Source organism: Barbus barbus (assembly GCF_936440315.1).
Source record: "Barbus barbus genome assembly, chromosome: 34".
Classification (NCBI taxonomy): domain Eukaryota; kingdom Metazoa; phylum Chordata; class Actinopteri; order Cypriniformes; family Cyprinidae; genus Barbus; species Barbus barbus.
The window spans coordinates 25,651,133-25,665,316 of NC_136762.1; the positions used below are offsets into that span (position 1 = coordinate 25,651,133).

The following is a 14,184-nucleotide window of genomic DNA, read 5'->3' on the forward strand; positions in this document are numbered from 1 at the left end:
AGACACAATCAAGTAAAAACACGGAACCTACAAAGAAATATCATCAAAAATTCAAACAAAAGCATGTGAATCAAATGGAAAACACCCAGCAAACGCAGAGTGATTCGGAACCAGAGGACGATAATGCTTTATGTGTTTTATCTGTTTCAGGAGACGGACGAGGTTACTGGGTGACTCCTCTTCTGGACGGAAAACCAGTACGTATGCAGGTGGACACAGGAGCTGCGGTTTCATTCGTGTCAGAGACAACATTAAAAGAAATGCTGCCACATCGCACCCCTCAGCCCTCCTACGTCACACTGAAGACCTACACTGGTGAGATAGTTCCTGTTAAAGGGGTAATTGAGGTGACAGTTGAACTCAATATGCAAAAAAGGAAACTACCACTGTATGTTATTGAGGGCAATCACCCAGCCTTGCTTGGAAGGACTTGGCTGGAAAAGATTAAACTGAATTGGCAAGAGGTCCATCTGGTTAGCGGGAGCGCAAAACACCAAGGTATAATAAACAAGTACTCGGATGTGTTCAGTGATGGACTCAGAAGTATGAAGGACATTGTAGTGAAATTGACGGTGAAGCCAGGTAGTCAACCAAAGTGTTTGAAAGCCAGACCTGTAGCATAAGCACTTAGACCCAAGGTTGAAGCAGAATTGGAGAGACTGGTAAAGGCTGGAGTTCTGCGACCAGTACACAGTCGGGAAGTCGTGGCCTAATGGTTAGAGAGTCGGACTCGTAATCGAAAGGCTGCGGGTTCGAGTCTCTGGCTGGCAGGAATTGTAGGTGGGGGGAGTGAATGTCCAGCGCTCTCTCCACCCTCAATACCACGACTGAGGTGCCCTTGAGCAAGGCACCGAACCCACAACTGCTCCCCGGGCGCCGCAGCATTGGCTGCCCACTGCTCCGGGTGTGTGTTCACGGTGTGTGTGTGTGTGTGGATTTGTTCACTACTCACTGCTGTGTGTGTGCACTTGGATGGGTTAAACGCAGAGCACCAATTTCGAGTATGGGTCACCATACTTGACAATACGTCACGACTTTACTTTACTTTACTTTACATGAGCGACTGGGCTACTCCCATTGTGCCAGTCATAAAGAATGATGGGTCCCTTTGGTTATGCAGAGATTTCAAGGTGACCGTAAATCCGATAATCTGTTCTGATCCCAGAACAGTACCCCCTCCCGCTTATAGAGGATCTCTTTTCTGGTCTTGCTGGAGGCCAACGGTTCAGCAAAATAGATTTGTGCCAGGCATACTTGCAGATGCATGTGGACACAAGCTCTCAAGATCTCCTTACCATCGTGACACATAAAGGAATGTATAAATATCAGAGACTTCCGTTTGGAATTACTTAAGTGCCGGCACTGTTCCAAAGAGCAATGGACCGTATTCTCAGTGGGCTGACTGGGGTGCAGTGTTACCTTGATGATTTTCTGATCACTGGAAAGGATGAGCAATATCATTTGATTAACCTGGAAGCCACCTTGCAGAGACTGCAGATTTTTGGACTGAAAGTCAGAAAAGACAAGTGGGAGTTTTTCTGCCCTGCTGTTGAGTATTTGGGCAACGTGATTGATGGTTCGGGGCTACATAAGGCACCCTCGAAGGTGAAGGCGATCCTGGATGCACCAGTTCCACAAAATGTGAGTCAGCTCCGGTCTTTTTTGGGGCTGTTGACTTATTATGCAAAATTCGTGCCAAATCTAGCTAACAGGCTGAAACCACTGCACAACCTACTGAATAAATCCAAAAAGTGGGAATGGACTAAACAATGTGAGGAATTTTTTATTGAGGTGAAAACAGCCTTAGCCCAGTCTGAAGCCCTCACTCATTTCAATCCCGCTCTGCCAGTGCAGCTGGCATGTGACGCATATCACCCTATGGCGTGGGGGCGGTGGTGTTACACATTATGCCATCGGGGGAGGAAAAACCCATCGCTTTCGCATCACGAACTTTGAGTAAGGCATAATGCTACTTCACTCAAATTGAACGTGAGACACTTGCTATTGTGTTTGGGGTGAAGAAATTTCATAAATTCTTGTTTGGAAGGCGATTTACGCTCCTAACAGATCGCTCACCTCCATCTTTGGCCCACATTCGGGCATTCCTTCACTTGCAGCTGCAAGAATGCAGCGTTGGGCCCTTCTTCTATCTGCGCATCAGTATGATTTCCAGTACAGACGATCAGAACATCATGCTAATGCTGACGGGCTCTCGCGACTGCCATTGCCCACTACCCATCCAGAATCAGCAAAGGTGGAGATTTTCTATTTTAAAGAGGTGGACAATTCCCCTGTAATGGCAATTCAGGTAAAAAAGAAAGCACACACGTACTGACCCAGTGATGTCCAAAGTTTTGGATCGCGTGCTCAGAGGGGAAGTAGGAGAAATGTCACCCTTCCTAAGGCCTTATGTGAGTAGGAGGAATGAGCTAACAGTTGAATCCGGTTGTCTACTGTGGGGCTCAAGGGTCATTATTCCACCACCATTGAGACAACGAGTTCTGGAGGAGCTCCATTCTGGACACTGAGAAGTAGTTTGGATGAAGGAAATCGCCCATAGCTACCTTTGGTGGCCAACTGTGGACTCTGAGATTGAGGAGAAAGCCTAATAGAGTTAGTCTACCCTCATTCCCTAGTTACGTTTAAAAAAAAAACAAAGGGGGGTTGTCGTATTGTTATCTTTTGGAAATGTATGTTTGCATATCCATTTGAGATAAAAGTTTTACTGTTGAAGTAATGTTTATTTTCTCTAGTGCTTAGATTAGGAGAGAGGAAATATGTTGTGTATTTGAGAAATGGAAATTGTCCCTTCTATGTTCCTATACACTTTCCTATCTTACGTTATGACTACGAACATGCCGTAGTTATTGGAGTAGTGTCTTAAATAAACGGCAAGCATTAGTTGAACGCTCACTCTCGTCTCACATGTATTTCTTAGAAAACAGTAATACAGAAAAACAGAAAAAAGTAATACATAACATCTGGGTTCGGACCATATTCCGGGCTCAGAGCCCTCCCCCAGGACAAAATGCCAAAATATGCTTACTATTTGCTATCAAGATTAGATGTAAGGGTGAACTCATGAAATAATATCCTCATAGCTTTAAGGTGAATATAATATTTTAGTCACATCAACATTAGTTAGTGTTAATTATCAAAGTGTAATTGGTCATTTAAATGAATGTTTTTAAAAGGAAAACGTATTGTTATTGGTAAAGGTTATACTGGCCCTGTATTTACTTGTATCGGATCAATACCAAAATTTGCAGTATTGTCCACCCCTATCCAATGGAATCCAATGAATGGCAGTGAAGTCATAGGTAGGTCACGTGATAACAACATGAGGAATGTAGTACATCCAGTTTACATTCATACTACACAGTAATTTAAAAGAAGAACCAACACTGAGAGTATCAGAAGCAGCCTCAGAAAAAGCTTTTATTTATGTCCAGCTGGCTTTTGTTATTTGTCCCGATAGCACCAATGGTCTCAGTGTTTTTTACTAACACCTACTGGCGAGGATTCGCAGCTGGCACTTCAGAGAGGTAATACATAAATCTCTTGGTTTGCAATGAAAGCAGCATAAGCTGGTTTTCATTTTCATTCATTTATGTGTAAAACATTTTTAATTAGCAAAAAAATTGTGGGTGCAAATTTTGGATACGGTTAAGGTGGTAGGTGCTTGTTTTGTTATTGTATGGTTTACTGCTGGCTGTGAAACAAAGTGCCCCATGGGGATAATAAAGTTGACCTTGACCTTGAGGTCGAAGCTACTTAAAATGACCATTTTAAGGGGATACGTTAATCCTAGGTTAATTTTAATGATAGATAGTAGTCACAAGTAACTCCAGCCTGTTGTAATGCAGTTGAAAGAATGTCAATAGAGACACTAGATGGCAGCAAATCTGCAAAACTATATCAGCAGTTATGCAGCTATATGCAGCTTCACTGATACTAATCTCACAAGTGAGTAGTCTCGGGTTGCAAAGAGCTTGGACGTGACAGGAACTTTGCGGGTTCTTACCATTTTACTGAACATTATTCAGTGAAAGATTCTTTGTTAGGCTGAGATATTGACACTAGCTAATTATTCAAGATGGCCCACAGCTACAGCAAGGTATTTGCATGATCAGAACATAGTGTTTCAGAGGCATCAACTAAACTGATGACTCAAAAAGCAAATTTTTATTTCGCTTTGGAAATAAAACTCACAACAGAATAACATAAACCAATGTTTTCTCAAAAAACAATCCCCTCCAACAGTTTTGGTTTTTAAAATATTTTTAAAGTACAACACACAGCCTGAATTTTGCTTCATCTCTGAGAAAGCAAAATGGGAAGTAAACAATTTTGACTTGCAAATGACTAAAAAATTTAAAAATAAAAATATTATTGCAGCTCATAGTGTAGTCCTGCAACTGCAAATTTTCACATTTTGATCTTGTACATTTTTTGGCTTCATCTCTCAAAATATTTGAAGTGTTTTGCTGATTAACAGTCCATGCAGCAGCTGTCATAAACAGGCAAATGGGGTCAGGTTAGGCCTAATCATCCCTGACTGAATAGGGAATATCTTTCTTGAGGTTTGAATGAGGATGTGCGCTGTGACATTCTGTTGCTTTCTGTGAGAATTTTACACATAAATAAACAGTAACGGAAATCACAACATATTAAAGGTGTGATGATTTTGTCAGATTATAAAAAAAGTATTTTAAATGAAAAATTGGTACATTTGTCTGTATTAAAGTGCAATATGTGAGCACAGAAAGTAGGAGAGAAGCAAACAGATGTAAAGAGCGTTTTCAATTGTCAAATTAAACCACTCCATGCTAAGTTTGACTTCCTTGCACAGGATACATTGCATGTTCTGTTTTTAAAATAGTTGGCAGCTGTCTTTAGCTGTTCTGTTGCACAGTGATAAGATAGTATCAAGATAAAAGAAGCCCAGTGCACCTCAAGAATCTGGTGTTCAGTTTAATTCTGTTACGTTCTATTCAGCTCTGAAGAACACATACTGTATGACTAGAGCTTTTTAGTTTTTAGCATATGCTTCCCTTTTGAGAACCATCCTAACATTGTAGGAATTGCTTCCATTTTTGTAACCATAAACTAACATTGTCAGAACGTTACAAGGAGGTTTTTGCACAACGATCTGATAAGAACCTAGACAGAATCGCATACTTCACTTCTACCGTATATAACAGATGAAAAACAGAATGTGAAAAGAGTAGTATGCCCAATTCACAGTATTCATAAAACAGTAGGCGAAAAGTTCACCTACTATCACCTACTACTTTTCTGGGCTGCGTAAAAGCATCGTAAGCCTAAGCTGTTCGTAGCTCCATTGATGACAAACTTTTTAAGGGGTCATCGATGCGACATGCACTTTTACAAGTTGTTTGAACTGAAATGTGTGTTGGCAGTGTGTGTACACAACCACCCTTTAATGATATAGATCCACCCCGGTGTGTGTTTTTTTTTTTTTAATCTCATTAAATCCTTTCCCCTTTCTCATATCAAGCCATTCTCAGATGCCTGTCTGTGTGACGTCACATTGTCGAGTGTCGATTGACACTAGCGTTTTACCTTAGACTCGCCCTGAGTGAGCCGTAGACAGTCTGACATTGTTTCGATACCGGAGCAGATATAGACAAAAATGGCTCCTTAGCGATTGAGATGTTCTGTTGTTGGATGTAATAATGAAAATAGCAGTCGTCAATTACTCCTGACATCTGAGCTGCTGAAGACACAATGGATTACCTTTGTTTTTGAAGGGAAGGCATCCTCCGGTCTACCTAAATGTGTTTATGTTCGCACAAATCATTCGTGATCCAGCTTCATCTACAGAAGAAGTGACTATAAGGTTATTTTATGAATCTTTGCAAAACGACCGTTCCTAATAATGTGCAAGTTAGCAAGTTCCGTGGCTAAAGTAAACAGTCTCATGAGAATGGGTCATCACCCCACGTAAGAGAGGGGCGGGGTCAGCAGAGCTATTAGCATTTAAAGGAACATGCACTAAAACGGGTTGCTGAAAACAGAGCTGATTTTGACAGGGTAAAAAGGGTGTTTTTTTACACTACCATTGAGAAATGTTAACCAAAGTATGTTACAGACTTTTCATTAAGACCCTAAAGAATAATATCAACTTGTGGAAAATGGGCATCCGATGACCCCTTTAAAAGAAGTACCTGCCCAGAGAGTATGTGATTTCAGACACAGACACCGTTCTCTAAGGGTTATTTTTAGGTTTAATTTGTATAGCAAGGTTTAATGAGAAAGTATACAGAACATTGCCTGAATTCAACCATAAACTTAAAAATATTGCACTGAAGTATGATTAATGGTTTAATATGTTTAATGTTTTAGAATCATTAGTCGTCATTAGCAAGATATTCAATAGTAAAACTTTACACACACTTTATAGTCATGATCTTACACATAGTCTATACAGATTCTACCATCTATGAATGGAGTTACACCATATTTGACTTTTTGAGCTTTGAGGATCAAGAAAATCTATAAAACCTATGGTGACTTTAACTACCCTGTCTCTCTTGTGCATTAATAGATGGAGTTCACAGATTCTTCGAACTGCAGCCCCACTAACCAGCTTCACCTCTGCCCTTGATGACATCACAGAAACAAATACGACTGTCACAGAAACAAATGCTTCCTGTGAAAATTCAAAGATCCCCTCTCACCCTGCTTTCATATTTGCATACTCACTAGTGTTTCTTGTCAGTCTGGTGCTTAATTGCATCACGATGCGGGTTTATTTATTTTCCAATCAGCGTGTCCAGTCCAGTGTCACAGTCTACATGAAGAACCTGGCTGCTGCTGACTTCTTCCTTTGCCTTTGCTTGCCTTTGCGCATTGCTAACTACTCCAATAGTTCAGATATCATGCACAACATTTACTGCAGCTTTGGAGCATCAGCATTCTATCTAAACATGTATGCAAGCATTCTCTTTATGGACTTTATTGCTGAAAACAGGTATGCAACTCATTCCAGCACCTACTTAAGTTCACCTGCTTTACAAGCAATGTTTTTTGTTTTTTTCATGGTTGTTACTGCAAAATAAACCTTGACAACTCTATCAGGACCCAAACACAAAGCCGACTTATTACACAGCTACTTGCCATTTAAGAAAATAATTAGACACAAAATTTTGATTTGGGTTTAATTATTGTATTAGGTCATTAAAAACAAAGCTTCCAACAAGAAAAACAAGTTACTTATTACCACTGATCTGTATAATGACTGGATTGCTCTTTGTATTCTAAACTACCACCGGACGTGTTTGAGCGGCCATATTGCTATTCCCTACTGGCAGAGGACATCACTGACTAACAGCCAAACCCTTGACCTAAAATCAGCTAATTTGCAGTGTTTTAGTCACACATGATTAGTTTTTAGGATATATGTATGCAACTAAATGTTACTTCAGATGTTATCTGAAAAGTTATTGGTCTTTTCAGGCAGAATAAGCAATATAGTGAGATCATAAAATTAAATAAAATGCAGGACATATTAAACACGAACATATATCTGGGATTAGTAGCAGAAATGAATCAGAATATACAAATGTTTGCTATTGTGATGAATACGAACATAACTTTTTAATAAGCAGGGGAAATTCACAACTTCAAAGAAATAGCCATTTACATGCTTAGGACTTTTGCATCATAAAAATGTGCAGGGAGACAAAAATGGTTACATATTACATAATGTACGATTTCCACAACAGAATATTAGTTCATTAGAATGTATGGGAATACTAGAGAATAACAATATGGCGGCGTGGTAGCGTCACCTTTTATAACATGGGCAATCCATTATAGATCATTATAGATTACACTTTTTGCCACAAAAATACTAAATTGAAAAGAAACCATTTAAAAATCTGGTTACACTTTATTTCGATAGTCCACTTTAGACATTCTACTAACTATAAGTAACTTTGTAACTACGTGTCAACGACATGTCAACTAATTCTCATTAATTTGCAACTACATGTCTACTAACTCTCAGTAGGGTAGGTTTAGGGTTAGTAGAGTAAGTTGACATATACTTGCAAAGTTTCTTATAGTCAGTATGTTGTATGTTGTGAACCAATCAAAATAAAGTGTTAGCAGATATTAAGCAGACAGTCTACTAATACTCTAATGACTGCTAGTTGACATGTAGTTGCAAAGTTACTTACTGTTAGTAGAATGTCTAAAGTGGACTATCGAAATAAAGTGTTACCAAAAATCTTACCTGGTTATGATTTTATATTCACTTACAGTGTATAAAACAAATATTCTATAAACAAAATGAGTATTTCAACAATATGACCTTGGGTGTGCTGCAGCCGTGACGTTGAAAGACTAAATTGTCATGGGTTCTTTTGAGGTTTTCCTATGGGTTTGTATAATGAGGGTTTTCAACTCATGAGTAATACAAGGTCTGTAATAAATGTAAACTGATGATTTGCTCTACAACATAAATTACACGCACCCATAGGCTACTGAAAAAAGTTGTTTCAGAATATCTGTATGTAATACCTGTAAGAAGCTTCATAAGAACGTTTGGGTTGTGAGTGTGTGCCGTTTATGTTGTACTATAAAATGTTTTGTCAAGTTATGTTTTCCACAGACCTTATAATGAAGTGAAGACAAAATTATACATTATGAAAACCCATAGAAAAATCTCTAGAGAACCCATGGCGAATCAGTCTTCTGGGTTTTGGCCAAGATTGCCGCAGCTTGAAACAAGACAGAGCGAGTCTGTGGTTTTGTATGAGAGACATGAGAGAAGCTCTGACCTAAAATACCCAGATGAGCAGCCATTATACAGCACAGCAGTCATTATTGAGGAATAATCTCAGATTGTCAAGAATGTCAAATCAAAATCAAGCATTTTAGAGAGCTGTGTTAAACCCATTCTCATTTCCAAGGCATGACATTACAGCTTTATTCAGAAATAAACATATCATTTCAAGCATGGAACGTTGTTCTTTTTTATTAAGTAATTTATATTAATCTTTTACTCTTTCCTCAGGTACCTGAAGATTGTCCGGCCATTGGAGACTCATGCTCTGCAGACGGTTTGTACCGCTCGACACATTTCCATAGGAACGTGGCTTTCCCTGTTAGCCATGTCTTCCGTCTACTTGATCCTCTTTCTCCTGACCTCTTGGGGTCACGTTCACAAGCCTGAGAAAAGCGGCTGCGAGGCCTTACACAGTCCCCAGCTCAGTCTGGTCTACAAAATCACTCACAGTGTGTCTATGGTGCTCTTCACGTTTGTGCTGGTGTCTCTGATTGCTTTGTACTGGGGGACTTTGCAAAAGATCAGACAAGCTCAGTTGTCCACACAGACCACACCCAGAAGCCAAAAATTCAGGAAATCGAAGCGTAATATGCTGGTGCTCGTGGTGGTTTTTTGTGTGTGCTTTGTGCCCTACCATTTGGTAAGGCTGCCTTACGCATTCATCAAACCTCAGACGAAACTTTGCACGGCGCAGGCGTTCTACGTCCTGAAGGAGCTGACTGTCCTGCTATCGGTGCTCAATGCTTGTCTGGATCCACTTATATACTTTATCTTCTGCAAGGCCTTCAGATGTACAGTATGTTTTATGTACTTCTTAATATTACTGATCATATGATTGCAAAAAAAATAAATGAATAAAAAAATTATATATATATACACATAGTGATATGAAAGAATGATGATTTTGGACATGTTTTTACCTCTCTGTGAAAAATAATACAGCATTTAAAATTTAAAATGGCCAAATAAAATATTAAAGTTTTCTTTTTAGCTTAAAAATATGTTTTATTGTTGTTTAATTTAATGATTTATTGCTATTTTATTCTGAAAAGGAGTCATGCATTAATTTTGTAAACAATGAAGCATTGCTGGTTATAATTGTGTAAAAACACTTTGTTATTTAAATGTCTTGCCCTTTTAAATGGAAGTATTGAATTTTGAGATATTTTATCTTAAAATGGTACGCCTTATTTAAAATGATTTGATATAACTTATGGTAGAATTATGTTGACAATATATCTGCAGGCCAAAGGGTTTGCCTGGTAATACTGTGCCAAACTGCAGCTGCAAAACATTAATATTACTGGATTCCTTGTTTGGTGGATATGCACTGATTTGTTTTTTAATGATTTTACTGGGTTCCAGAAACTTGATTCGATGATGTGCCTGAAAGCACAGACGCTGTTAACTGACACTAACAGTGCAATTTATGTTTGACACATCGAGTTGAAAGTCAAAACCAACCTGTTGTCTTTCAAACCAGGAACTTAAAGCACAGAGAGCGCATGCAAATGAGAGCCATAGACTAGTGGTTTGTGGTTGTCTATAGACACAGAATCTGGAACGTTCACGTTTCCGCTGCGTCATTTCACTTCATTGTAGGTGTGGTAAATGCTTTCCTTCATTGGCTGATATACTTGAGACCAAGCCCCAAGTAAAACTGAAACTGGATTTGTAATGTAGTTGAGCCAATGAAGAAACTCTCCGAACAAGTATCTCTACTGAGTAGATCTGTATGTATAGATCATTCAACAAGAACAATATACAGCTAGAGAGCAAGATCACATTACTCCAGCGTCTGATCTGATATCTGCTGGAGAAGCCAGTCTGGTCATGTGGTAAGTTATTAAAATCTATTTCTGATACGAGTCACCATGCGTCTGTTTCTTCATGAGATTTTTGCATCTGATAATTAATCTCTTAAGTTTCTAAACTGATTCAGACTGACCTGATGTCCTCGATGTGTATTTACTTCCTGGAGAGAGAGGTGTGGGAAATGACAAACAATTTGCATTATATTAATGAGCGATAAAGGATAGTTGAATGTATTAAAAAGTGGAATAGAACTATTTAAATGAAAAATAAATAGACATTAATATAAATGAGTTTCCTTTTTCAGCACATTAGATGGCCACAATCTGACTCACTTCCCTAAAGCGCATATTCAATGTTTTCCTCATCACCATTTGCAGAATATGCTAACAAATACCTATTTTTGGTCAAAACAGTACATAAAATTGTATGCCCTTCGTAATCCAGTATAAATTCAAGATTAAATGATGAGTATTAAGCAAAAAACCTGGAATCCACTGCTCCGCAAGATCCAAACAGATTGTATTGCATTTGTGGATGACTTTGAGAAAGATACAAAGTTATGCTTTTAATTTACATTTTAAATCGATAAGTGACACTAAGAAGAAGACAAACTAAGCACTTTGACTATCAGCAATGGGCTTTTAGGTATTTGAGGCATACATTATTGGCTCTTGAGGGGTCTCTTTGTTAGTGAATCAGGTGTTGAAAAATGCATAACAAATTCAAATAAACTGTAGCTGATATTTATGCCATATTTATATCAAATTAAAAGCATAAAATTAAGGCTTTATTACCACAAAACCCTGCTAAACTATTAAAAAATATACACTTTAAGAACTCTCACTTACTGTCTGCATTATTAGTGTGAAAGCAGACATGACAAGAGCATAATTTCATTTGCTACTGTTTTATTTGATACTAGAAAAGTTAATGTACCGTAACATACCTGCTTGCAAATTTGAATATTTGTAAGATATCTTTTGTGAAGTCACAGTTGCACTAAACAGCTGTCAGGTGGTCTAAACGTATTGGTAACACTTTACAATAAGGTCTCATTAGTTAATGCATTTACTAACATTAGTTAATAATTTGTAATACATTAGTTAGGCCTACATTCATTAAACTTTACTTATTCATTAAACTTCAGTTAATGAAAATGCACCTATTCATTGTCAGTTCGTGTAAGCTCAAGGCCATTAAATAACTAACATATATAACTTTTGATTTTAATAATGAATTTGTAAATAATAATAATAATGCATTTAATCAAAATTAAGATTTTTAGAATGTTTAGTTCTATGTCATTTGTAATTACTATGTCATTCTATGTAATTACTAATGTTAATAATTATAACCTTACTAGCTGATCTATCATGAAAGAAACTGTCTTTAGAATTAAAGGACAACGTCTCTCCAAGTAAACATTAATAGTACAACGATCCAGAGAAAATATCAAGAAACTGATTTAATGTAATTGAATTGATGCTTTGCTTGCAGTTGCCTCAATGCACATTGTTATCATCATCTAAACCAGCTTCAGCATATGCATACATTCAACAGTATACATAAATATACAGTTCATATATCATTGTGAAACATAACTAAAACAGGAAAAGGAGGTAAAAACACATATTTTTTTCTTTCTGTCTCTTTTCAGGATTGCTACACAACATTTTCTATTTGATGCTGATACGTGACATTATATCCTTATGCGAGCAAACAGGAAAATGTTTTTTTGTGCTTAAACAGGGGATTTACCACTTCCTCTATACCTTTTACTTTCTGGTGAAGTGAAAGACAGAACTGTGTTCAGATCAGCTTCGATTATTCTCGGTGGTCTGACAAGACCTAAAAGGTACAGTCACGTGAAGAAAAGGAGAAGGTAAACCTATTTATTCGATAGCCTTGATTTGACTTATTTATTAGAGTTCACACAGTCCAGATCCAAAAATGGGGAGTTCGAACGCCAGTATCTGTGTGGTCAATGACAACATGGTGCCCTTCGCCACCGTCTACATCCTCATCTTCCTGATTGGAATGGTTACCAGCCTGGTGGCGCTGTGGGCCTTCATAACCAGCCGAAGTGCTAAAAAGTGCATTAATGTTTACCTCATCAATCTTCTGACGTCCGACTTCCTCCTCATGTTGGCATTACCTGTCAAGATTGCCAGAGATCTGGGTAATGATTCTCTGAATTTGACCATCTTTCTCTGCCGAGTGAGTGCGCCGCTCATCTACATCAACATGTACGCGTCTATCATCTTCCTAGCTTTCGTCAGCGTGCAGCGCTACCTCCAGATCACCCACAGGTCCAAACTGCTGCGATTGCAGGAAGTGGGCTTTGCGGTGCTGATGTCTTCGGTGGTCTGGTTCCTCGTGCTCTTCATCAACGTGCCCAACATGGCCATCCCTATCAAAGAAAACGTTGAATACAAAGCTGGCCTAACGTGTTCGGACTTAAAAACTGATATGGCCAAGCAGTGGCACGCATTGTCTGTGTATCTGGGCATGGCCATCTTTTTCAACTCCTCGATAGCGGTGCTGTTGTCCAATGGCCTGGTCCTGAAGCGGCTCTGGCGTCTGCGTGAATCTGATCCTGAGGAACAGGCTAGTGCCCAACATGCCTTCATAAACATTGCATTGGTGACCTTGGCATACGTGGTGTGCTTTGTGCCGTACCATGCTGTGCGTATGCCGTACACGTTTACGCAGATAGAGGTCATCACCAAATGCACATTAAAGAAGAATCTCTTCCTGGCTAAAGAGTCGACTCTGCTTCTCGCCATCCTGCACCTGTGCTTCGATCCAGTGCTGTACTTTGTCATCTGCCGTGCATTCAGGCTTCAGATCAGGAAGGCCTTCTCAAAGCGAGGCAGCGTTCCGACCACAGACACAGAGTGAAAATTCAACCGGAGGAGAGTTATGGACCAAGTATTAATGCAAAATGTAAATGTACTGTAAAGAAAGAGCTTCTAAAGGAACTGTGTATATTAGCAATGTAGAAAAAGCAAAACAAAATCAAAAAAGCAGAAGACCAAAGGCTGTGGAAAAATAATGCACAAAGACATTTGACCTAAACAATGCCTGTGTAAAAAGTTTTGGCAATACTAGTTGATGAGAATTTCGGGGCAAAATATGTAAACATAACTAAATCTACAGAAGATGTACTGTACAATGATGCTCAGAGGTGTTTAACTGTACTTATTTAAAAAAAGGACCAAGAGTACCAGGACCATCATCCCAAGGACAAACACCACACGCATGAAATTTAATGTTTTTAGTTTTATTTATTTTTCATTTTTCATGAATAAATTGTATTTCATGTCTCAAATACATAATACAAATCAATAAATAGACCTTTTTCACATTTCCGGGTTGGGTAAACTTCCAGAGGAGTGAATGGGAGAGTACAACAAATATATATATATTTTGCATACCCATTTGCTCAAAGAACAAAAGAAAAACCCCACGATCGTGTTTTCATGACTTACAAAAAAGGAAAAGAAAAAAAAGAGACTGATAACGGCAGTCAGAAGAGAGAACGATGTCAA

General features: G+C 38.6%; 2 protein-coding genes across 2 annotated transcripts; both read left to right on the forward strand.

Moving 5' to 3' along the window:
• Nucleotides 1–3,365: 3,365 nt before the first annotated feature.
• On the forward strand, nucleotides 3,366–9,811 carry LOC306853760 (P2Y purinoceptor 14-like). The gene is made up of 3 exons (XM_079391406.1): nucleotides 3,366–3,545; nucleotides 6,572–6,997; nucleotides 9,047–9,811. The coding sequence occupies exons 1-3, from the start codon at nucleotides 3,445–3,447 to the stop codon at nucleotides 9,651–9,653; spliced, it is 1,134 nt and encodes a 377-aa protein (XP_079247532.1). The 5' UTR covers nucleotides 3,366–3,444; the 3' UTR covers nucleotides 9,654–9,811.
• A 675-nt stretch (nucleotides 9,812–10,486) lies between these two features.
• LOC306853761 (G-protein coupled receptor 171-like) lies at nucleotides 10,487–14,124 on the forward strand. The gene is made up of 2 exons (XM_079391407.1): nucleotides 10,487–10,656; nucleotides 12,291–14,124. Exon 2 carries the CDS (start codon nucleotides 12,584–12,586, stop codon nucleotides 13,532–13,534), a length of 951 nt encoding a protein of 316 aa, XP_079247533.1. The 5' UTR covers nucleotides 10,487–10,656; nucleotides 12,291–12,583; the 3' UTR covers nucleotides 13,535–14,124.
• Nucleotides 14,125–14,184: the final 60 nt, after the last annotated feature.

Coding starts and splice junctions, on each gene's coding strand:
- LOC306853760 (XM_079391406.1), top strand. CDS start 3,445: ATGTCCAGCTGGCTTTTGTTATTTGTCCCGATAGCACCAATGGTCTCA. Junction 3,546..6,571: donor GCAGCTGGCACTTCAGAGAG/GTAATACATAAA, acceptor GTGCATTAATAG/ATGGAGTTCACAGATTCTTC. Junction 6,998..9,046: donor GACTTTATTGCTGAAAACAG/GTATGCAACTCA, acceptor CTCTTTCCTCAG/GTACCTGAAGATTGTCCGGC.
- LOC306853761 (XM_079391407.1), top strand. CDS start 12,584: ATGGGGAGTTCGAACGCCAGTATCTGTGTGGTCAATGACAACATGGTG.